At 45.1% G+C, this 25,265-nt stretch overlaps 2 protein-coding genes across 2 annotated transcripts; both read left to right on the top strand.

Moving 5' to 3' along the window:
- The first annotated feature begins 1,771 nt into the window (after positions 1 to 1,771).
- LOC122886956 (tripartite motif-containing protein 16-like) lies at positions 1,772 to 22,332 on the top strand. Its single transcript, XM_044219731.1, has 2 exons — positions 1,772 to 3,586; positions 21,636 to 22,332. Exon 1 carries the CDS (start codon positions 1,879 to 1,881, stop codon positions 3,559 to 3,561), a length of 1,683 nt encoding a protein of 560 aa, XP_044075666.1. The 5' UTR covers positions 1,772 to 1,878; the 3' UTR covers positions 3,562 to 3,586; positions 21,636 to 22,332.
- LOC122886958 (tripartite motif-containing protein 16-like) lies at positions 19,768 to 22,332 on the top strand. The gene has a single exon (XM_044219733.1). It carries the CDS (start codon positions 19,928 to 19,930, stop codon positions 21,608 to 21,610), a length of 1,683 nt encoding a protein of 560 aa, XP_044075668.1. The 5' UTR covers positions 19,768 to 19,927; the 3' UTR covers positions 21,611 to 22,332.
- Positions 22,333 to 25,265: the final 2,933 nt, after the last annotated feature.

Here is a 25,265-nt window from a genome sequence, read left to right as displayed (position 1 = left end):
GAACGATCTGGCGTCGGTAGTGTGAAGGTGCCTGGTATATGAACCGTACCGATCAACAATGATTGAAAACAGGTGTGCCGGTGATCAGTCGCAGACAAGAGATCAGGAAGCCAGCCCAGAGCACAGACACACCCACACACCAGCACAGACAGAGGACAGCTAGAAAACACGAGGAGAGACAAGTACACCAAAGCAGACAAATACCGGGGGGGCTCTTTGGCCCACCATGACAGATAGAGAGTGACACAGTGAGTGACTCAGGTTTAACAACAAGTGAAATATTTTAACTCCAGCTTCAGATGGAAAATGTGCCGCCTATATCAGGTCAGTCATGAAATCAGGAAATTAATATATGATTCTTTACATTTGGTATTAGTATTTCAATGTTGTTTCATCAGAATGTGAGAACCTGCAGCCTCAAATCTCACTCCCAAATACCATTTACAACCTGAGAGCTGATGGGAATAATATTTGTAAAGTGGAAACTCTTCTCTACCATCTTTCCCATGGGACCTGAATGCAGCATCAGTGTTACAGGGTGTTACTTAGTGTGATATCACACATATTGAAATGTTTCTTTACTTATGTCGCTTGAAGCTGCCAAAGGCTCAGTGAGGTTTTTACATGTCTTCCTGCAGTGAACATCACAGCAGGTTAACAGCTGAAATGTGAAAACTGACGCACAGCACAAGAGGGCGCCTTCATCCTGCTAACCAGGGATGTAGAGGAGGTTAAAGCTCCTCAACTCACTTTGCCTACAGTTTTAGTTCAGAGCGTGTTTTTAGGCTGATAAAACCCTTTACAGTAAAAGTGCACTGTGTCATGCATCGTGGTAAATGGTGTCAAAGTGTGAGTCTTGGATTTTAAACTCATTGGTTTACACAGAAAATAACAAAGGTGATAAAATGGCACCTTGTGATGCACCTGAGTTTCGAGTCCTCGTCTCTGACTCCTCACCTTTTACTCACATTCTAGGATTGCATCATTTCAAATAAAAAAGCTGAAATTATTGCCTTTATTAGTGGTCGTTTGGCTTCTGATTCTCACTGACTGCAGCTTTTACTTTAGTTGGCCCTCCTTATTTTCCACTTCAAATCAGCCATGTTTTACAAAAGTCTTCTGGTTTCTTTCGGACTCATCTGACTTCCTGCTTCCACCTGCTGAAGTTCAGGTCAACCACGGTGTGTCTGAGGAAGATTTGATTTCAGGGCGATACTTTATTTATCAACACTTTTCTGTACAACTATCAGTAAAGCTTTAATCGTTTTAAGGTAATGATGAAAGTAAAAAGTTTGAGTGTGATCTCTGTTGATTAGCTGTGAAAAGACTAAAGATATTCATCAAATGCAAACAAACAAAAGCCCATCAACTCTACAGATTCATCAATTCATATGAATCAACAAATGAACTGCAGAAGCAGCTGATCTGGTTCAGTCTTGTCCTTCTGGATTCACAGCTGCAACAAATAACTGAAGCTTGAAATGCTGGTTTGGCTCCGGATGATCTTCTGAAATTCAACTGTTTTGTCACAAATGCTTCAAAGCAGGGGAGCAGGTTTTAACCGAGGCTTCAGTGGAAATGAGGAAACAAAGTTCAGATTCACAGCGCTGCTCCTCTTCCTGGAATGAGTCAGCGCTTGATGACCCCTCCCTCTTCTTCCTGCTCTCAAACACAGCGAGCTCCACTCGACCCACATATTCGCTTGTTCCCTCCCCTTCAGATCTACAGTTTGAAGATGGGTGTAGCCAACATGTAGTGAAGTGCAGGAGCTGACAGGCCCCATTCACTGCACAAACACATGCTGTTTAGATCAGAGCTCAAACTCCTTTCAGTTCTCAGAAAGTGAAACTCAGACAGTCGTTGCCACTGAGAGGTGAAATGGCGCAGAAAGGAGTTCAGCTGGACCGGGAATCCTTCTCTTGTTCGATCTGTCTGGATCTACTGAAGGATCCGGTGGCTATTCCCTGTGGACACAGCTACTGCATGAACTGTATTAAAAGCTTCTGGGATGGAGAGGATGAGAAGAACATCCACAGCTGCCCTCAGTGCAGGCAGACCTTTATACCGAGGCCTGTCCTGCTGAAAAACACCATGTTAGCAGCTTTAGTGGAGGAACTGAAGAAGACCGGACTCCAAGCTGCTCCTGCTGATCCCTGCTATGCTGGACCTGAAGATGTGGCTTGTGATTTCTGCACTGGGAGAAAACTGAAAGCCCTCAAGTCCTGCCTGGTCTGTCTGGCCTCTTACTGTGACAAACACCTCCAGCCTCATTACGAATCACCTGCCTTTAAGAAACACAAGCTGGTGGACCCCTCCAAGAAGCTCCAGGAGAACATCTGCTCTCGTCATGATGAGGTGATGAAGATGTTCTGTCGCACTGACCAGCAGTGTATCTGTTATCTCTGCTCTGTGGATGAACATAAAGGCCACGACACAGTCTCAGCTGCAGCAGAAAGGACTGAGAAGCAGAGAGAGCTCGAGGTGAGTCGACAAAACATCCAGCAGAGAATCCAGGACAGACAGAAAGATGTGAAGCTGCTTCAGCAGGAGGTGGAGGCGATCAATCGCTCTGCTGATAAAGCAGTGGAGGACAGTGAGAAGATCTTCACTGAGCTGATCCGTCTCATGGAGAAAAGAAGCTCTGATGTGAAGCAGCAGGTCAGATCCCAGCAGGAAACTGAAGTGAGTCGAGCCAAAGAGCTTCAGGAGAAGCTGGAGCAGGAGATCACTGAGCTGAAGAGGAAAGACGCTGAGCTGGAGCAGCTCTCACGCACAGAGGATCACACCAAGTTTCTACACAGCTACCCGTCACTGTCACGACTCAGGGAGTCTACAGACTCATCCAGCATCGATATCCGTCCTCTGAGCTGCTTTGAGGATGTGACAGCGGCTGTGTCAGAGGTCAGAGATAAACTACAGGACGTTCTGAGTGAGAAATGGACAAACATCTCACTGACAGGGACTGAAGTGGATGTTTTACTGTCACAACCAGAGCCCAAGACCAGAGCTGGAGTCTTAAAATATTCACGTGAAATCACACTGGATCAAAACACAGCTCACACAAAGATGTTATTATCTGAAGGGAACAGAAAAGCAACATTAATGAGAGATCAGTCTTATTCTAGTCACCCAGACAGATTCACTGGATGGTGGCAGGTCCTGAGTAGAGAGAGTCTGACTGGACATTGTTACTGGGAGGTGGAGTGGAGAGGGGGAGGAGGAGGGGGAGGAGTTTCTGTAGCAGTCGCATACAAGAATATCAGCAGAGCCGGGAGCTCGACAGAATGTGCATTTGGACGAAATGACAAATCTTGGGCGTTATATTGTGACAACAACAGTTATAACTTTTGGTACAACAATGTCCAAACTCCCGTCTCAGGTCCTCGGTCCTCCAGAGTAGGAGTGTACCTGGATCACAGGGCAGGTATTCTGTCCTTCTATAGCATCTCTGAAACCATGACTCTCCTCCACAGAGTCCAGACCACATTCACTCAGCCTCTCTATGCTGGACTTTGTCCTTTCTATTTTGGAGCCACTGCTGAGTTCTGTAAACTCAAATAGTCAGAAGTCATTTAAGGGACAGTGGGTTAAATTCTGAGTTTTAACTCTTAAACTTATTTTGTGATGATCATAATAAACAAACAGATCATTGATTATCTTCTTCTACACAGCTGAGATTCTGGTCAAACACAGTGATTGTGTGGGTGAAGTGAATCTGTACATGAAATCACTGAACAAGAGTCACTGAACAGACTTTACTGATGGGATGTGTGAACGAACTGAAGGTTTACATGATGAATAAACAAACGTGAACAAAGTGTTTTCTTCTTGTCTTCAATCCAGGGTCTCATTCAAAGCTGATGGAGAAAATGTGACACTAATATGAGTCGAACTGAGGCAGTTTCCCTCCTGAAACACCACAAAATACAGTGTTCATGTTTAGAGCAGAAGAGCGTTTGTCAGTCGGTCTCTGTGCTTTCAGCTTTCCTCACTGAAACAGCTTCGTCACAGAGAAATGAGCAGAGTTTCCTATCACTTGTTGCTTTTTACAGCAAACATTTTGTTTGTGCACTTAGTCAGTAAAGAGGATTTATTACACAGACTTAAAAAAGTGGAAAAATAGTCGGAATACATTTGGTGGAGTTTGGGTGTGAAGAAGTTTAGTGGCGTCCTGACACACACGAGACAACAGATGGACTTGAGGCCATTTCATTGATTTTCATGGAGATGAAACTTCAGGTTCACGGCAGGTGTCTCTGTGCTGCTTGTACACTTTCATTTCTCAGTGGTTCCTGAAGGCAACAGTCTGACATCTGCCTGTTGATTCTGTCACAAAATAAAATGTTGTCTTATAAATCAGCTGTGAAAACTTCCACTGCTACTACCATTACTACAACAGCTGTACTACTGCAGATAATTTTTATTACAGTAATAATGAGAAATATTATGTGTCTGCCAGGTTTTAAGTCTAAGTGTCGACCAAGTGGGGAGTAAAACGAAAGAACATCGTACAAATAAATACAATGAAGCTCAGTATGAAACATGCAGTTTGAAGGATTTAATTTGCTGCAGTTTCCCAGCATGCTCTCTGTTGTGTTGCTGCTGTTTCAGTTGTGTTTGACCGGGCTCTGGTCTGCGTGCTGGTCTGCAGGACTGGAGGATCCACGTGGACCAGATGCATCAACACAGAGACGGGATCAAGTCCCCTCTCAAAGAGGCCATGGTGCGTTCACTGACCTGGTTCAATAATAACAGCAGTGATGGTGTTTAACTGCTGTCTGTGTGTGTGTCTGGCTCCACCTGCTGTTTCTTATTTTAATGACAGATGACAGTCTACACTGAATAACTTCTGCTCACTTTTTAATATTTACCTTCACTACAATGAGCCTCTGCTGTGTGAAACCTTCGTTACAACATACAGAATTGATGTGGCAACATACTGCAGTATTACTTCTTGTGAAACACCATCAGTACACTGCAGCGAGTATTAATGTTTTCATTGCACACGTGCTCTGCATGAACTCCCTGCATTAAGCCTGTTTTTGCGTCGTTCCTGTGAGAATCGACATTTTATTGAGCTGCATTCTTTTGGTTAAAACGACAAATACAGCTGAAGTTGAGCTTGAATGGAAGGTAACTGACAGCGAGGAAGAAAAACAGAATGAACGACTCTGATGCAACAGACAGTACGAGCTGTGAGAAGTGATGAAAAGAAATAACGCAGGTGAGACAGTGAATGTGCAGAGTCGCTTCGTTTGCCTTCACCCTGATCTTTTGGGGGAAACAGCTGATGTTCCAGCACCACACCTGTCAGCCTGCACCTGATAGCATGCAGCTGCCATCATTAGAGTCTTCTGTTGAACTTCATTTGCTCAGTTTGAGAAGATTTGAGTGCCTCTGCAGCTCAAGTGTTTATCGATTTGCAGTGGTGGAATGTAACTAAGTACATTTACTCAAGTACAAATTTGAGGTGCTTGTACTTCTACTCCGCTACATTTCAGAGGGAAATATTGAACTTTTTACTTCACTGCAATTATCTGACAGCTTTAGTTAAAAGTTACTTTAAAAATTAAGATTTTTGCACATGAAACATATGAAACTGTATAAGTACAGCTGAAACAATTAAACAGTTAATTAACTGACAACTCTTTTGATGGTTGAAATCATTTTTCATGTAAAAACATTTCCTGGTTCCAGCTTCTCAGATGTGAAGATTTGCTGCTTTTCGTTTGAATGTACATTTCTTCCACCTGACCATGAACGTACAGTATTTTCTTGCTCCAAATTCTAAACTGTATAAAATAAGTGGAAGTAGTCACAGTGCCGTCACCCATTGGTTTGTGGACTAACGTTTTGAAGCCACGAGTTTGGCATTTTGGCCGTCGCCATTTTGTTTTTTTTAACCAGTGACAGGAAGTGACCATATTTGGAAGAGGGGGTGGAGCTGGGGAGCATAACAAACACCAGCTAACGCTAGCGCTAGCCTGGTTGGCAAGGTGAATCTGTAATTCACGTTAACTGTGATATTAATTGGGATGCTAATTTTGGCTAGCAAAAAAGAAGGCTAAAACAAAATGTGCTCACTGGAAAAAATGAACAGCCAACCCCTAGAGTGTCTTTTAGTACAAGTGAACGCTGAGCAAGACATTTTTAGGCGACCAAAGTGTTACAAGTAATTTTCATGAACTGAAAACACTGTGAAAGGGTCAAAGACGAAAACACCAACAGCACCAGAGCTGGACTGGGAATGAAAAATGGCCTTTTTGACTCAGACTGGGCCGGGAAACACCCCCACCGACACAACACAAGCCACACTTAAACAAGATTACTGAACTGAGTAACAAGCAAAGCACTCTGGGTCGTTGCTCCACATTTACACTCGGCACAGAGGAGCTTAAACAATGTTAGAAATATAGTTTTAATAAATTAATATTAATATTAATATATTAATAATATAATGTTAGTATATTCATATAATTTCGTATAATATGCTATAGCCTAGGCCTACTATATACCACTAGTATAATATTAATTCCACTTGGACAACACAGCAGTTCAATTTTTATAGGTTTGGTTCCTTCATTAAATCCTTGTGAGAGAAATGGTCTAAATCGGTGAGTAGTCTCTAAATTGTTAATGCTAAGTAGCCTACTAACTTGTCAATAATCATAATCATTCATGCATAACAGTGAGTTCAACAGTGGCGGCTGGCCAATAGAGGGCGGTGGTTAGCTCCTGCCTGGTGCAAGCCCTGATTTTGGGTACTGATTGGATTTGTTTTGACAGGTTAGTGAGGCACTGTGCGGTGGTGCGTTCACAACAGTCAGGGACATGGGACGTATGTGCTGTGCTCAGCGGTGACATGAGGTCGTCCAACGCTGCAGATGGGGAGGGGGAACTGGCGGCGCCTCCACAAGAGATGCTCTGTGACAAGCATGGCACAGGCACTGTTTCAGGTCATCTCCCGAGTTGGGATCACGAAAGAGATCATGACTGACCAGGGCACCGCATTCAAGTCACGCACACTGAGAGAACTTTACGGATTATTGCTCATCAAGTCAATTCGGACCAGTGTATACCACCCTCAGACCGACGGGCTCATCGAGCACCTGAACAAAACTTTGAAGTCCATGATCCGTAAATTTGTACATGAGGACGAGCGCAATTGGGATAGGTGGCTAGATCCTCTGTTGTTTGCAGTGCGGTAGGTACCCCAGGCCTCCACGGGATTTTTTCCCTTTGAGCTGCTATTTGGCAGAAAACCACGGGGGGTTCTGGACCTGGTTAGAGAAAACTGGGAGGAGGGTCCGAACTCCAGTAAAAACAAAGTTCAGCACGTCCTGGACCTGAGAGCAAAACTCCACACATTAGGGCAGTTGTCCCGGGAGAATTTGCTCCAGGCTCAGGAATGTCAACAACACCTGTATGACAGAGGGGCTAGATTGAGACAGTTCACGCCGGGAGAGAAAGTGCTTGTATTACTCGCTTCTTCCAGCTCCAAATTACTTGCCAGGTGGCTAGGATCCGTTGTGGTCACGCGGCCAGTGGGCGACGTGGACTATGAGGTTGTGCGGTCAGACAGGGGAGGGGCAACACAGATTTACCATCTGAACCTCCTGAAATCATGGAGAGAGGCGGAGCCTGTTGCTTTGGTGACGACAGTGAGTGAGAGAGATGAGTTGGGGACAGAGGTTTCAAAATCGGCCAGGTCCGCCTCGCTTCCCGTTAACAACCATCTCACGCCGTCCCAGAGAACAGACGTGGCCGAGTTGCAACGGCAGTTTGCCGATGTGTCCCCCCCCCCGCCAGGTCGCACTAACCTCATAGAGCATCACATTGAAACTCACCTGGGAGTTCACAACCCTACCGGTTGCCTGAACACAAATGGAAAACGGTTCAGGAAGAAGGCCTTGCTGGAGATGGGGGTGATAGAAGAGTCCCACAGTGCCTGGTGTAGCCCCATCATCCTTGTAAGCAAGAATAAATACTCAGTAGCATGCTGGACCTGGAGAGGAAAAAACTGACACACACAGCGAGCAGGGGCGTCAGCCAACAGAGCGGCTGGTCTCCTGGTGAGAGGAGCACGGAGAAGGAAGCCGCTGAACCAGCACAGCCGGGTGAAGTGGCTTGGTTTATGACGAGACATTGTGTGTATTACAAATAAATAAAGAACGTTTCCAGAGCCAGGGGACTCATGGTTGCTCATACACGCTACAGATAAACTTTTTTTATCTTGGTCATTTTAAACTATATATTTTAACCAAATGAAGAATTTTAGTTATCGGACGTCTGGATCTTCAGTTATCAGAGAAACAAGCTGAGCAAACTTTAGTGGCACCCGGCTCGCAGCATGTGTCCGCCAAACAGCGTCGCAAACTGATTTTTAACGTGAAACTGCTTTATTCAGTGGTTTTAAAGAGTTTATTCAGCTTCAGGAGGAGGAGAGTTTTCTCAGCACATAAAGGAAAACTCTTCATCCTTCAGTTCATCACAAACATCTGGAGATACGTGGTTTTCACTGGACAGGAAGGGGATGAAACACTGTGATCTGTGAAGTAACTAAAGCTGTCAGACAAACATAGTGCAGTAAAAAGTACAATATATACATCTGAGAAGTAGGGGAGTAGAAGTATGAAGTTATACTTATTAAAGTACAAGTACCTTGAATTTGTACTTAAGCACATTACTGGAGTAAATGTACTTGTACGCATTAAATGTAATGGAACAATCTGTGATGGATGCAAACACAACAGGAAAACAGGCAGAAATGTTCAGCTATGATCTGATGAGGAACACACACACATGATTATTCAGTTATACTGTTAATATGAATATAGTTGCAGGTTATATGTAGTCAGGAGTGTTTGGGCCTTTAGTTTATTACATTTATTTGTCACGGACCAGGTACAAAAAACATTCATCTCACACGAGGAGAAGAGTTGTAGCAGATTTAGCTGCTAGCTCATTTCCATCTGCCGTCCCTGGGCAGGTAGACACAAACACTAATACAACTAACGCAGTTACTACAAATACAAGTTCAAAATTACAATAAGATCTAAATTCATCATAGATCCAAACATACATACAGATTTCTATTTCGACTCCCACAGGGATAGAGAGTGACACAGTGAGTGACTCAGCTTTTACAACAAGTGAAATATTTTAACTCCAACAACAGGTGGAAAATGTGCCGCCTATATCAGGTCCAGTCATGAAATCAGGAAATGAATATATGATTCTTTACATTTGGTTACAAGTATTTCCATGTTGTTTCATCAGAATGTGAGAACCTGCAGCCTCAAATCTCATATTCCCAAATACCATTTACAACCTGAGAGCTGATGGGAATAATATTTGTAAAGTGGAAACTCTTCTCTCCCATCTTTTCCACAGGACCTGAATGCAGCATCAGTGTTACAGGGTGTGATATAGTGTGATATCACACATATTGAAATGTCTCTTTACTGATGCCGAAGCTGCCAAAGGCTCAGTGAAGTTTTTACACGTCTTCCTGCAATGAACATCACAGCAGGTTAACAGCTGAAATGTGAAAACTGACACACAACACAAGAGGGCGCCTTCATCCTACTAACCAGGGATGTAGAGGAGGTTAAAGCTCCTCAACTCACTTTGCCTACAGTTTTAGTTCAGAGCGTGTTTTTAGGTTGATAAAACCTTTTGACACTTAGTCAAAAAAGAGGATTTATTACACAGACTTAAAAAAGTGGAAAAATAGTCCAAATGCATTTGGTGGAGTTTGGGTGTGAAGAAGTTTAGTCACGTCCTGACACACAGGAGACAACAGATGTCGTGTAGTTGTGGACTTGAGGTCATTTCATTGATTTTCATGGAGATGAAACTTCAGAATGAGGCTGTCGTGTTGGTTCAGTGTTCAGCTCTATCGCCTCACAGCCAGACGATCCTGGGTTGGAAAGTCTGAATCCAGACTTGATTCAAACTTGTTGTGACTCATTTTGTCAATCTACAAAACAGCTGCTGTGCTCAAGAGCTTTTCTAATTGATCCTCAATCGGCAACAAAGAAATGCATCTAAAACAGTCAGGATTCGGGTTCCTGTGATTGATTTATTGCACCATCACAGGTAAAGTTACTCCACCTTTCCCAGCACAGAAGTATTAAGCATCAGCAACACAGTCTGATTTCTGAGTTTGTTTCCTGTAAATCAAGTATGAAACAATTGCAAACACAGTCTCCTGTATTACTGTAGCTTCAGTTTCTATGGTGAGTAACAAGCAAAGCACTCTGGGTCGTTGCTCCACATTTACACTCGGCACCGAGGAGCTCACTCCATGAAACAAGTGCATTTCAGTTAAAAGTCTGAGCAGGTGTGAGGTGGAAGAACTGCTTTTCTGAGTGGAAGTGAAGCTGTAGCTAACTGAGGGGGAAACTGAGATTCTTGTGAGGATAAAAAGCAGCAGGCAGGTGTCTCTATGCTGATTTTACACTTTAATGTCTCATTGGTCCCTGAAGGACACAGTCTGACATCTATCTGTTGATTCTGTCAAAAAATAAAAGGGATGTCAGCCGACAGAGCAGCTGTTCTCCCGGTGAGAGGAGCATGGAGAAGGAAGCCGCTGAACCAACACCCTAGCCAGGCGGCGAAAGAGGCGCAGCCGGGAGAAGCGTCTATGAAGAGACACTGTTTGTGTTACAAATAAACGTTACCTGTAAGCCGGGCATCCGAGTGTGTATCCAGAGCCAGGGGACTCACAGTTGCTTCAACACGCTACAATTGGAACCCAACGTGACTTTGCTTTGGAGAAAAAACAAAAAAACAAAACCTGATGGACCCGCAGCAGGTGCAGCCGGTGGCAGTACTGGCCCAGATGCTGGGCGAAATAGCTGCGATGCACCAGGAGCAGACAGCGGTGAATATACAACCACTGGACATGATGCAGGAACAGGCGGCAAAGCAGACCCAGCTGCTAGCGAGCCTGTTGTCCCAGCCGGGAGCCGCACTGCTGTCATCCCAGCTGCCCTCCCTCTCTGGGGTCAGCCTCCACAAGATGTCGGCAGCGGATGACCCTCAATCGTTCCTGGAGATGGCCGGAGGCGGAATAGTCCATATGTGTTACAAATAAATAAAGAACGTTACCTGTAAGCCGGGTATCCGAGTGTGTATCCAGAGCCAGGGGACTCAAAGTTGTAAGGATTGCCCCCACTGTTCCAGGGCACGCTGACCGCCCTTCTGTCTATGCCCAACAACTAAGAGATGCGGCGATGAGCTGGCTGCAGCCAGGGGAAGCCATGGGAGAGAAGCTGCTGCTGGAAAAAATAATATTAGAACAATTCACGGAGGGGCTCCCTACTGGCGTGGCCGGGGTGGGTAAAATGCCACCACCCCACAGATTATAATAATAATGATAATAATTTATAATATTAACTATAATAATAATAATAATAACTTTATTTATAGAGCACTTATCAAAACAAAGTACAAAGTGCTTCACAACAAGAGAAATAAAATACCACAGTGAAAGATTAATATAAAGAAATAAAATACATAAAATACACAAAAGCAATAAAATAAACAGCCAGTTCAGGTAAAATCAGGATATGCTTTCCGATAAAAATCTGTTTTGAAAAAAGACTTAAAAGAAGACACTGACTCTTTTTTAAGGCAAGTTGTTCCAGAGCCTCTGGGCCCTGATGGCAAGAGCTCTGTCCCCCTTAGTTTTCATCCTGGACTCAGGAAGAGACAGAAGACAGATCTCAAACTATGTGAAGGTTCATAAGGGATTACAAGGTCTAAAAGTTTAAGTTTTATTTGAGTTGAGCTGAAGAAAATGTATCGATATCCATTTTTTTTTATTCAGACAGGCAGTCCTGCAGAGAACTTAGCATACTGAGGTCAGTGGGCTTGACAGGGAGGTACAACTGTGTGTCATCCGCATAACAATGAGAAGAAATCCCATGTCTGCCCATAGGAATCTGGAGTTGGGCTTGAAATTAGTGCAGAGAAATGACAGATTCTTGCATCTTTCACCATCCTATTATAAAGGAGTAATAACTCTTTTATATCTACAAAGTGGAACTGGAAACCTGATTTCTTCCATCTGTGTTCTGTTCTTCTGCATTTCATTTACAGCTTCGAATACTGTTATTTAACCATGGCAGTTTTCTAGTTTTTGGTTCAACCGCGTATGTGAACGGCGCCAGGAGCGCACCAGCCATTCTCTTACCCATCCCTCACTCAACACGGCTCCTACAACACACCCAAGACTGGGATCGCCCAGCCTGCCTGCAGATCCACATCTGCAGGCTCCGACCACCTCGGCGGGGGAACCCATGCAACCAGGGCGGACCCATCTGATGCCAGCCGTGGTTGCATGGGTTCCCCGCCGAGGTGGGAACCCATGCAACGTGCAGCTGGGGAGTGTCTGTACTGCGGCAACAGGGGTCACTTCCTGGCTACATGTTCCGTGAGACCAAAAGATTAGGCTCACCAGTCGCAGTGGGGGTTCTGGTGAACCAAGACAACCCCCGTAGCCAGGGCCCACCTAGGCTACAAATCCCAGCCAACCTCTACAACCAACGGATGTCGCTCCCCTTGTTAGCCCTCATGGACTCCGGAGCAGAAGGTAATTTCCTGGACACTGAGTTAGCTCGACAGGCTGGTCTCCTCACTGAGACCCTGGATTTTCCACGTAAAGCTGAGGCAGACTTCTAGCTCAAGTTACCCATTGCACCGTTCCTGTGTCCTTGGTGCTATCCGGAAATCACCGAGAAAAGATCCAGTTCCAACTCATCTCTTCCTCCAACACACCACTGGTTCTGGGCTTCCCCTGGTTACGTCAACACAATCCGCACATAGACTGGGCTAAGGGAAGAATTGTGTGTTGGAGCTCTTTCTGTCTCTCTACCTGCCTGCAATCCGCTCGGTCACCCCCAGAGGTCAGTACGCCACCACTCAGCCCGGAACCCCCAGATCTAACCCTGATCCCGGAAGAATATCATGACTTAAGCGAGGTGTTCAGTAAGGACCTAGCACTGTCCTTACCACCGCATCGTCCTTATGATTGCGCCATTGACCTTCTCCCTGGAGCCCCTCTTCCGTCTAACCGGTTGTAAAACCTATCTCGACCTGAGAGAGAGGCTATGGAGAGCTACATCAAGGACTCATTACATGCTAGGCTCATTCGTGCGTCATCCTCGCTAGCAGGGGCAGGCTTCTTCTTTGTGGCTAAGAAGGACAAGACACTAAGCCCTTGCATTTTACTACAGGGGCCTCAACCAAATTACCATCAAGAATAAATACCCATTGCCACTTATCAACTCCACTTTCGAACCCCTTCATGGTGCTACGGTATTCATGAAGCTAGATCTCCGGAACGCCTATCACTTGGTTCGGATAAGGGAGGGGGACGAGTGGAAGACTGCCTTTAACACCCCCTTAGGTAATTTCGAGTACCTGGTAATGCCTTTTGGACTAACGAATGCTCCAGCTGTTTTCCAGGCACTCGTTAATGACGTACTAAGAGACTTTTTGAATCACTTCGTCTTCGTCTACATAGACGAGATCCTCATCTTCTCTCGGGACCAGGCCAGTCACATTCTTCATGTCTGTCAGCACCATTCCCTGGACAGCATCCCTGGACCCGATACTATCCTCCCTTCCACCTGCGTGGTGGCCGCTGTGACATGGGAAATCGAGTCTGTAGTAAGGGCAGCCCAGTGAGACCAACCAGACCCTGGAAACGGGCCCCCTAATCACCTGTTTGTTCCTAACTCAGCTCGTTCCCAGGTGCTTCAGTGGGTCCACAACTCTCGCTTCGCCTGCCATCCTGGGATGACCCGTACCCTCTACCTGCTTAGAAGACATTTTTGGTGGACCACCATGGAGGCTGACACCCGAGCCTTTGTGGCTGCATGTTGCATCTGTGCTCAGATGCAAAACCTCTCATCAACCACCGGCTGGCCTGCTACAACCACTCCCCATCCCCAGCCGTCCTTGGTCTCACATAGCACTAGACTTTGTTACCGGGTTGCCTCCTTTACAAGGTAACACCACCGTGCTCACTATTGTAGACCGTTTCTCTAAGGCAGTTCATTTCGTGGCATTAGCTAAACTTCCCTCAGCTCAGGAGACGGCAGATCTCCTGGTGCAACAGGTTTTCCGTCTCCATGGCATACCACTGGACATAGTTTCCGACCGGGGCCCCCAGTTCATTTCTCAGGTCTGGAAAGCATTCTGCCTAGCACTGGAAGCTACCATCAGTCTCTCCTCCGGGTTTCATCCACAAACTAATGGCCAAACTGAGAGGGCCAACCAGGACCTCGAGGCCCTACATTGTGTGGCAGCCACCAACCCTTCCTGCTGGAGCTCCCAAATTTCCTGGGTCGAGTATGCACACAACTCTCTAACTAGTGCTGCTTCTGGTCTCTCTCCTCTTTGAGTCATCTTTAGGATACCAGCCTCCCCTGTTCCCATCCCAAGAGAGTGAGCTTGCGGTCCCTTCTGTCCAACACCACATCCAACGTTGCCATAAGGTATGGAGGGAGTCTCGAGTAGCACTTTGCCGGTCTGGGGACAAGAACCGTCAGATCGCTGATCAGCATTGGACTCTAGCACCAGCATACAAACCAGGTCAGAAAGTTTGGTTATCTTCCAAGAACATCCCCTTATGAACTGAATCCAAGAAACTGTCCCCCCGTTACATGCCTTAGGCTCTCTCTGACAATTAGCAACCTCTCCCATATACCTGTTAGGGAACCAAAGGCCAGATTTTGGGGCCCTGCCACGCCCAGACGGGGGCCCCCAGGGGCCGGGAAACGATGAAATCCACATTAACTTTCGCCTGGGACCCCACGAAAAAAATCAGCGTCCCCGCACGACCCACGGGGCCCGAGCTACGATTTTTCAAAGTTTCGGCGAGGTGTTCCCAATTGTCAGGCAACCCGAGGCGGCCACCAGGTGGGACCGGACCCAATGACAAACGGGAACATTTTTGACAAATGCCCTGACATTCCGGAACATTTTTGACATGACCGAAATTGCATCCGAAACGTCAGAAAAGTTCCCGTTTGTCGGGCCCCGCATTGGCGGCCGCGTCAAAAACGTTCCCCTTCATCAGAGTGTCATCAGGTAACCCTCGGAGCCCCATTCTGAGGTGTGGCAAACGTCAAAATGTAAGAAGCTGTGACAAACGGGAACATTTTTGACACGGCATAATTTGCTGTCCAAAAGGGAACACTGAGGCTCCATTCTGAGGTATGGCAAATGTCAAAATATAAAACCATTTCTTAGATTTTGACATTTGGCACACTTTTGAATGGGGTTTTTGGGGTTGCCAAATGTCAGTGTGACAAATAGGAACATTTTTGACACGGCATAACTTGGTGTCCAAAGGGGAACACTGAGGTCTCCATTCTGAGGTATGGCAAATGTCAAAATATAAGTCAATGTGACAAACAGGAACATTTTTGACAAATGCTGTGACATTCTGTAACATTTTTGACACGGCATAACTTGGTGTCCAAAGGGGAACACTGAGGGCTCCATTCTGAGGTACGTCAAGTGTCAAAATATACGGTTCATTCCTCATATTTTGACATTTGCCATACCTCAGAATGGAGTAGTCAGAATTCCCAAATGTCAGCTCTTCATCTTGCCATATTTTCACACAGATTGGGACAACTGACTTCAAAATTGCACCAATCACCTTGTCTCGGGTCATTCTTTTAGCATTTTGAGTGCCAATATTGCAGACACTTTGGTTAGCTAACTTCTTTCCAGAACATTCTTCAGAGTTGCAATAAAGTCAGACTTAACGAGCATCCAATACTGTGTAACATATGTCAATTTCATAACAATATCTCTGTCACAAGTCTTTATTTTAGAACTTAATCAAAAGCCTGTTTCCTTCACAGGCTGAATTTCACATTTTCAACCACAGTGTAAGGCCCAACCCCCACCCAGTGACACCTAGGAACATTTTTGACCCAGCAGTTGTCCAAATGGCAACCGGGACCACCACATTCAAATGTGTGCCAACTGTCAAAATATAAGGGTATTACTTACATTTTGACACTTGGCATACCTCAGAATGGGGTGCTCAGGGTTGCCAAATGTCAGTGTGACAAACGGGAACATTTTTGACGAATGCCTTGACATTCGAGAACATTTTTGACACGCTGCAATGTCCAAAGGGGAACACTGACCGCTCCATTCCAAAGTATGGCAAATGTCAAAATATAAGTTAGTGTGACAATCAGGAACATTTTTGACACACCTTTTTCCCTCAAAGGCCTAATTTCATATTTTTTAACCACAGTGTAAGGCCCATCCCCCACCCAGTGACACACAGGAACATTTTTGACAAATGGGAGGGAGAGCTCGCTGGAGGTCTACCCAGGAATGAATGCCTGCCTTGGGGCATGCAGAGGAGGGAGGGCCTGGTGGAGGTCCTCCCAGAATGGGCACTGACATACAGGAACATTTTTGACACGGGGGATGTCCGAAAGGTAACAGTGATTGCTCCATACTGAGCGGTGCCAAATGTCAAAATATAAGGTATGTACCCTTATATTTTGACATTTGGCACCCCTTTGAATGGGGTGATTGGGGTTTCCAATTGTCATTTGGACAAACAGGAACATTTTTGACATTTGGGAACGGCACCGCCGTACACCCGAAACGTCAAAAATGTTCCCAAGTGGACCCAAGGGAACCCACAACCTCAGAGGGCCTCGTTGAGTGCATTTCACCGGGTTTTGACCCTTTATACTCAAGCTAGAGCTTTGCAACCTTTTCCAGATGAAAATTGGTGTTGCAGTGAAGAGCTGACATGAATTTGGTGGTCCTGGGTGCATGCTGAGGTGCCTAAAAACCTGCACAAATGTCAGGAGGTCGCCAGGTGTCCCTTGTGTCAATTTTGACATTTGGGTCAATTCACTTCAATTTAACATTTTAGCATTGGGCTAGAAAGTTCCAACCTTTTCCAGATGAAAGTTGGGGTTGCAGTGATGTGCTGATGTGAATTTGGTGGTGCTGGGTGCATGCTAAGGTGCCCAAAGACCTGCACACAGGTCAGGAGGTCGCCAGGTTCCCTAACATTTTTTAATTATTCAATTTATTATTTCAAAAATTCATATATTCTCTCAGAAACGTCACAGAGACCCCAGATTTGGCACAGACGGTGTGGGCGGGGCCTAGAACAAGCCCACATGACCAAATCCCCGGCATCTGGGGGGAAAATCCAGTACATTCGAACAGTCGAGAGCGGACGGGGTGAGAATGAATCAACGGAACTCAGACCCTCTGTGACTTTTGGACAGCTCGGAGAGATTTTTTTTTTGTAAACAAGCCAGAGCTCTGATTTTTCAGTATGTCGTCGCCGGGCCCGAGTGGGCCGCGCCCGCCTTCGTCCGGCCGCTCTAGCGCGTGGCGTGGAGTCGTGGGACGGCGTGACACTTCCCATACCGTCAGTTGGAGGCATGACTGACGGCGCTCCGGACAGGGACACGGTGGGCTGACTCTGGACTGGCGAGCGTAACAGAAAGGCTGAGCCGACCAGGCAGAGGAGCCGTGAAGCCGGGAGTGTGGTGTGGGTAACTGGCAGTGTCCGGAGGCGAAGATCGGCCGGATGGTGAGAGTGGCGTGGTAGCTGAGGTCCGGGGAATCCGAAGGGCAGACTGAGGTGGTGATCACTGGCAGAGCGAGAGTCTGAAACAAAGACAAACGGAGTTACCACTGAGGCAAGAGGCAAGAGGCAAGAGGCAAGAAACAAAACCGAAACTTCACTTCTCTTAAGTGCAGCGGGAGCCGTTACGTGAGACTCGTACATATGTACGGGGAACGATCCGGCTTCAGTAGTGTGAAGGTGCCTGGTATATGAACCGTGCCGATCAACGATTATTGAAGACAGGTGTGCCGGTAATCAGTCGCAGACAAGAGATCAGGAAGCCAGCCCAGAGCACAGACACACCCACACGCACAAACCAGCACAGACAGAGGACAGCTAGAAAACACAAGGAGAGACAAGTACACCGAAGCAGACAAGGACCGGGGGGGCTCTTTGGCCCACCATGACAGATAGAGTGACACAGTGAGTGACTCAGGTTTTACAACAAGTGAAATATTTTAACTCAACCACAGATGGAAAATGTGCCGCCTATATCAGGTCCAGTCATGAAATCAGGAAATGAATATATGATTCTTTACATTTGATATTAGTATTTCCATGTTGTTTCATCAGAATGTGAGAACCTGCAGCCTCAAATCTCACATTCCCAAATACCATTTACAACCTGAGAGCTGATGGGAATAATATTTGTAAAGTGGAAGCTCTTCTCTCCCATCTTTCCCATGGGACCTGAATGCAGCATCAGTGTTACAGGGTGTGACATAGTGTGATATCACACATATTGAAATGTTTCTGTACTGATGTCGCTTGAAGCTGCCAAAGGCACAGTGAAGTTTTTACACGTCTTCCTGCAGTGAACATCACAGCAGGTTAACAGCTGAAATGTGAAAACTGACGCACAACACAAGAGGGCGCCTTCATCCTACTAACCAGGGATGTAGAGGAGGTTAAAGCTCCTCAACTCACTTTGCCTACAGTTTTAGTTCAGAGCGTGTTTTTAGGCTGATAAAACCCTTTACAATAAAAGTGCACTGTGTCATGCATCGTGGTAAATGGTGTCAAAGTGTGAGTCTTGGATTTTAAACTCATTGGTTTACACAGAAAATAACAAAGGTGATAAAATGGCACCTTGTGATGCACCTGAGTTTTGAGTCCTCGTCTCTGACTCCTCACCTTTTACTCACATTCTAGGATTGCATCATTTCAAATAAAAAAGCTGAAATTATTGCCTTTATTAGTGGTCGTTTGGCTTCTGATTCTCACTGACTGCAGCTTTTACTTTAGTTGGCCCTCCTTTATTTCCACTTCAAATCAACCATGTTTTACAAAAGTCTTCTGGTTTCTTTTGGACTCATCTGACTTCCTGCTTCCACCTGCTGAAGTTCAGGTCGACCATGGTGTGCTTGAGGAAGATTTAATTTCAGGGTGATATTTTAATAAACACTTTTCTTTACAACTATCAGTAAAGCTTTAATCGTTTTAAGGTAATGATGAAAGTTAAACATTTGAGTGTGATCTCTGTTGATTAGCTGTGAAAGGACTAAAGATATTCATCAAATGCAAACAAACAAACAAAAGTCCATCAACTCTACAGATTCATCAATTCATATGAATCAACAAATGAACTGCAGAAGCATCTGGTTCAGTCTTGTCCTTCTGGATTAACAGCTGCAACAAATAACTTGTTTGATGATATTTGTTTAAACCCATCTGAAGCTTGACATGCTGGTTTGGCTCTGGATGAGCTTCTGAAATTCAACTGTTTTGTCACAAATGCTTCAAAGCCGATCATTAAATACGTGAGAAAATGATTATACAGCAGTTTAAGTATTTTCTGACAGTTTCCTTTGATTATTGTCAGTCGGCTGGCTTTTAACCAGTAAAAGAAAACTGAACCGAATTTGAGGAAGAGTTGGAAAAACATGGAGCCATCACCGAAGCCTGAGGAGAAGAAGGATTTTACAGCTAAAAACTGAAATGTTTTCAAATTGACAGAAGGTTTTAACTGAGGTTTCAATGGAAATGAGGAAACAAAGTTCAGATTCACAGCGCTGCTCCTCTTCCTGGAATGAGTCAGAGCTTGATGACCACTCCCTCTTCTTCCTGCTCTCAAACACAGCGAGCTCCACTCAACCCACATATTCACTTGTTCCCTCCCCTTCAGATCTACAGTTTGAAGATGGGTGTAGCCAACATGTGGTGAAGTGCAGGAGCTGACAGGCCCCATTCACTGCACAAACACATGTTGTTTAGATCAGAGCTCAAACTCCTTTCAGTTCTCAGAAAGTGAAACTCAGACAGCCGTTGCCACTGAGAGGTGAAATGGCGCAGAAAGGAGTTCAGCTGGACCGGGAAACCTTCTCTTGTTCGATCTGTCTTGATCTACTGAAGGATCCGGTGGCTATTCCCTGTGGACACAGCTACTGCATGAACTGTATTAAAACCCATTGGGATGAAGAAGATCAGAAGAACATCCACAGCTGCCCTCAGTGCAGGCAGACCTTTATACCGAGGCCTGTCCTGCTGAAAAACACCATGTTAGCAGCTTTAGTGGAGGAACTGAAGAAGACCGGATTCCAAGCTGCTCCTGCTGATCACTGCTATGCTGGACCTGAAGATGTGGCCTGTGATTTCTGCACTGGGAGAAAACTGAAAGCCCTCAAGTCCTGCCTGGTCTGTCTGGCCTCTTACTGTGACAAACACCTCCAGCCTCATTATGAATCACCTGCCTTTAAGAAACACAAGCTGGTGGACCCCTCCAAGAAGCTCCAGGAGAACATCTGCTCTCGTCATGATGAGGTGATGAAGATGTTCTGCCGCACTGACCAGCAGTGTATCTGTTATCTCTGCTCTGTGGATGAACATAAAGGCCATGACACAGTCTCAGCTGCAGCAGAAAGGACTGAGAGGCAGAGAGAGCTCGAGGTGAGGCGACAAAACATCCAGCAGAGAATCCAGGACAGACAGAAAGATGTGAAGCTGCTTCAGCAGGAGGTGGAGGCGATCAATCGCTCTGCTGATAAAGCAGTGAGGAACAGTGAGAAGATCTTCACTGAGCTGATCCGTCTCATCCAGAAAAGAAGCTCTGATGTGAAGCAGCAGGTCAGATCCCAGCAGGAAACTGAAGTGAGTCGAGTCAAAGAGCTTCAGGAGAAGCTGGAGCAGGAGATCACTGAGCTGAAGAGGAAAGACGCTGAGCTGGAGCAGCTCTCACGCACAGAGGATCACACCCAGTTTCTACACAGCTACCCGTCACTGTCACGACTCAGAGAGTCTACAGATTCATCCAGCATCGATATCCGTCCTCTGAGCTACTTTGAGGACGTGACAGCGGCTGTGTCAGAGGTCAGAGATAAACTACAGGACGTTCTGAGTGAGAAATGGACAAACATCTCACTGACGGTGACTGAAGTGGATGTTTTACTGCCACAACCAGAGCCCAAGACCAGAGCTGGAGTCTTAAAATATTCACGTGAAATCACACTAGATCCAAACACAGCAGATACATATCTGTTATTATCTGAAGGGAACAGAAAAGCAACAGCAATGAGTGAACAACAGTCTTATTCTAGTCATCCAGACAGATTCACTGGATGTTGGCAGGTCCTGAGTAGAGAGAGTCTGACTGGACATTGTTACTGGGAGGTGGAGAAGAGAGGGAGAGGAGTTTCCGTAGCAGTCGCATACAAGAATATCAGCAGAGCAGGGAGCAGGAATGAATGTGAATTTGGACGAAATAACAAATCTTGGGCATTATATTGTTACAACAACAGTTATGACTTTTGGTACAACAATGTCCAAACTCCCATCTCAGGTCCTCGGTCCTCCAGAGTAGGAGTGTACCTGGATCACAGGGCAGGTATTCTATCCTTCTACAGCATCTCTGAAATCATGACTCTCCTCCACAGAGTCCAGACCACATTCACTCAGCCTCTCCATGCTGGACTTCGGTTCTTTGGGTTTTTCTTTTCTGGAGACACTGCTGAGTTCTGTAAACTGAAATAGTCAGAAGTCATTTAAGGGACAGTGGGTTAAATTCTGTGTTTTAACTCTTAAACTTATTTTGTCTTCATGTTTGCTGCTGAGTGCTGATTGTTGTGGCGTTTCTTCACTGCACAGAGATCAGCTGTCAATCAAACATTATGGGTGGTCCTGTGACACCTTCTCATTAGCGGTTCTGTAAATGTTTGAGTTTCTTTAGGTGGCGCTCCTTCCTGTCTGTTTAGCCATGGAGGCTGTCACTGCTCAGGATGACTTTGGCTGAGCTGAACTGACATTTCTCTGCATGAAGATGGAAACTTCTCTGTGCTCTAAATGTTGGCTGAATATTTGTATTGATGTGTTTGTCTGTTGTTGTTTCTCTTCCACTGCATGGGTCTAAAGAGAGAAAGCACCAGACCTTCCTTTATCTGAGATATTTTGTTTTCATTCATTTGTCAAGAAATCTATAATTACATTTACATTTGTTTGTTTGGCAGACCAGATGTTGTCAATCAAAGCGACGTACAAACTATGAGGTATTATAAACCTGTAATTATCATTATCAACAAGCAGATCATTGATAATCTTCTTCTACACAGCTGAGATTCTGGTCAAACAGAGTGATTGTGTGGATGAAGTGAATCTGTACATGAAATCATTGAACAAGAGTCACTGAACAGACTTTACTGATGGGATGTGTGAACGAACTGAAGGTTTACATGATGAATAAACAAACGTGAACAAAGTGTTTTCTTCTTGTCTTCATTCCAGGGTCTCATTCAAAGCTGAAGGAGAAAATGTGACACTAATATGAGTCGAACTGAGGCAGTTTCCCTCCTGAAACACCACAAAGTGCAGTGTTCATGTTTAGAGCAGAAGAGCGTTTGTCAGTCGGTCTCTGTGCTTTCAGCTTTCCTCACTGAAACAGCTTCGTCACAGAGAAATGAGCAGAGTTTTCTATCACTTGTTGCTTTTTACAGCCAACATTGTGTTTGTGCACTTAGTCAGTAAAGAGGATTTATTACACAGACTTAAAAAAAAGTGGAAAAATAGTCCGAATTCATTTGGTGGAGTTTGGGTGTGAAGAAGTTTAGTGGCGTCCTGACACACACGAGACAACAGATGGACTTGAGGTCATTTCATTGATTTTCATGGAGATGAAACTTCAGAACGAGGCCGTCGTGTTGGTTCAGTGTTCGGCTCTGTCGCCTCACAGCCGGACGATCCTGGGTTGGAAAGTCTGAATCCAGCAGGCAGGTGTCTCTGTGCTGCTTGTACACTTTAATGTCTCAGTGGTCCCTGAAGGCAACAGTCTGACATCTGCCTGTTGATTCTGTCACAAAGCAGAATGCGGTATTATATCTGATGTTTCTGGATTCATATTCCTGCTGCATTCATGTGTGTGTTGCATTTTACTGCTGCAGATGTTTCAGGTTGAGCTCATTTTAACTGCTTTATATACTGTTGGGTAGTTTCATCTGCAGCAATGCATCATGGTCTATAAGACCATCAGGTGTTTGTAGCGTCGCTGCCCTGTGAGAACCACGTATCTCTAAAAAGTCTTCCTGAGCTCAGAGAAACAGCCTGTTTTCAGCTCTGTGACGATGCGTTTTCCAGCTGATCCGAGGGGGGGTTAAAGAGTTTATTCAGCTTCAGGAGGAGGAGGAGTTTCCTCAGCACATGAAGGAAACTCTTCATCCTTCAGCTCATCACAAACACCTTGAGATACGAGGTTTCCACTGGACAGGAAGGGGATGAAACACTGTGATCTGTAAAGTAACTCCTGTCAGTTAACTAGCAAACTTCTTCAAAGTTAACGCCACTACTCTTTTTGGGATCAAAACCGATGCCATTGGTGTCATTATATTAACTGTCCAGTGTTTTGGTAACCGTGCTGTTTCAGTGACTAAATGTGTTGGGCCTGCTGTGTGTAAGCACACTGACAGCAACTTAAAACTGGAGTCACACTCCTTGTATGTGTACACATAAAGCTGATTCTGAATACAGAAGCCTGTCAGGTTAAAATGTGACCAATGATGGCAGCTTAGCTAATGTTATCTAACACCAAAGCTAAGCATTTACTGTAAATATCAGCTGGTCTTGAGTTCCCTGAGAATGATTACCAAGGGACGAAAATCACTGTTCACTGCCAGACTTTGGAGAAACAAATCACAAAAAATGTCACAACCAAACTCCATCCATAAATGTGTGCATTGTCTGCTTTGCTAACTTAAGGAACATACTCGACTGTAATGTCGTGACTAAATATTTTTTATGAATAAATCAGAGCTTCTATCGGATTCGGGATAGAAACGATGACCGAAAGAGCACACAACATGACGGTATTTCAGCAGTAGACCCTGCAGATTTGTAGAAGGTCGACGTCGTCAGAGATGATGATACTCGCTTTAATTTGCGAGGTTTTCCAATGGAGTTCGGCTTGCAGTTCTAGATGAACAATTTGAAACCGTGGAGCCGGAAATGTTTATATGAAGCTTAAGTTTAATTCGGGGGCAATATTGGGTTCCTTGGAACTTCGTGTTTTCGCCATTCACTGCAGAACTGACGCAGGCAGCTAGCGTTAGCATACACACCGGTTTAGCTTCGTTAGCAAGCCAAACTCGTGCTAGCTAACACCTCACGCTAACGTTACCTTCCGACTGTAACACGAAATCAGTTATAAGCGGTATGCTAACGTTACGTCTTTAATACACTCAGGAGCCCCTTACTTTCAAGAATTTTCTGTAATTACTCTCACTTCACACACGTATGACTTTAAGCTTAGTTAGGTAACTTTAACAACAGCTGCATTAATGAGTGAACCTTTGTTTTGCAATAACAGTTAAGCTAACGTTAGCTTTTAATAGCTAGCGTTGAATTAGCTCTTCTCTGCCATCTTTCCCATGGGACCTGAATGCAGCATCAGTGTTACAGGGTGCGACATAGTGTGATATCACACGTATTGAAATGTCTCTTTACTGATGCCGAAGCTGAAGTTTTTACACGTCTTCCTGCATTGAACATCACAGCAGGTTAACAGCTGAAATGTGAAAACTGACGCACAGCACAAGAGGGCGCCTTCATCCTGCTAAACAGGGATGTAGAGGAGGTTAAAGCTCCTCAACTCACTTTGCCTACAGTTTTAGTTCAGAGCGTGTTTTTAGGCTGATAAAACCCTTTACAGTAAAAGTGCACTGTGTCATGCATCGTGGTAAATGGTGTCAAAGTGTGAGTCTTGGATTTTAAACTCATTGGTTTACACAGAAAATAACAAAGGTGATAAAATGGCACCTTGTGATGCACCTGAGTTTCGAATCCTCGTCTCTGACTCCTCACCTTTTACACACATTCTAGGATTGCATCATTTCAAATAAAAAAGCTGAAATTATTGCCTTTATTAGTGGTCGTTTGGCTTCTGATTCTCACTGACTGCAGCTTTTACTTTAGTTGGCCCTCCTTTATTTCCACTTCAAATCAGCCATGTTTTACAAAAGTCTTCTGGTTTCCTTTGGACTCATCTGACTTCCTGCTTCCACCTGCTGAAGTTCAGGTCGACCACGGTGTGTCTGAGGAAGATTTGATTTCAGGGCGATACTTTATTTATCAACACTTTTCTTTACAACTATCAGTAAAGCTTTAATCGTTTTAAGGTAATGATGAAAGTAAAAAGTTGGAGTGT

The sequence above is a fragment of the Siniperca chuatsi genome, linkage group LG13 (genome assembly GCF_020085105.1).
Source record: "Siniperca chuatsi isolate FFG_IHB_CAS linkage group LG13, ASM2008510v1, whole genome shotgun sequence".
Taxonomy (NCBI): Eukaryota; Metazoa; Chordata; class Actinopteri; order Centrarchiformes; family Sinipercidae; genus Siniperca; species Siniperca chuatsi.
Note: the sequence above shows the minus strand (reverse complement) of the source record. Positions and strands in the feature narration are given on the sequence as shown.

What these genes read in the sequence shown, in the direction of transcription:
- LOC122886956 (XM_044219731.1), top strand. Translation starts at nt 1,879, where the DNA reads ATGGCGCAGAAAGGAGTTCAGCTGGACCGGGAATCCTTCTCTTGTTCG.
- LOC122886958 (XM_044219733.1), top strand. Translation starts at nt 19,928, where the DNA reads ATGGCGCAGAAAGGAGTTCAGCTGGACCGGGAAACCTTCTCTTGTTCG.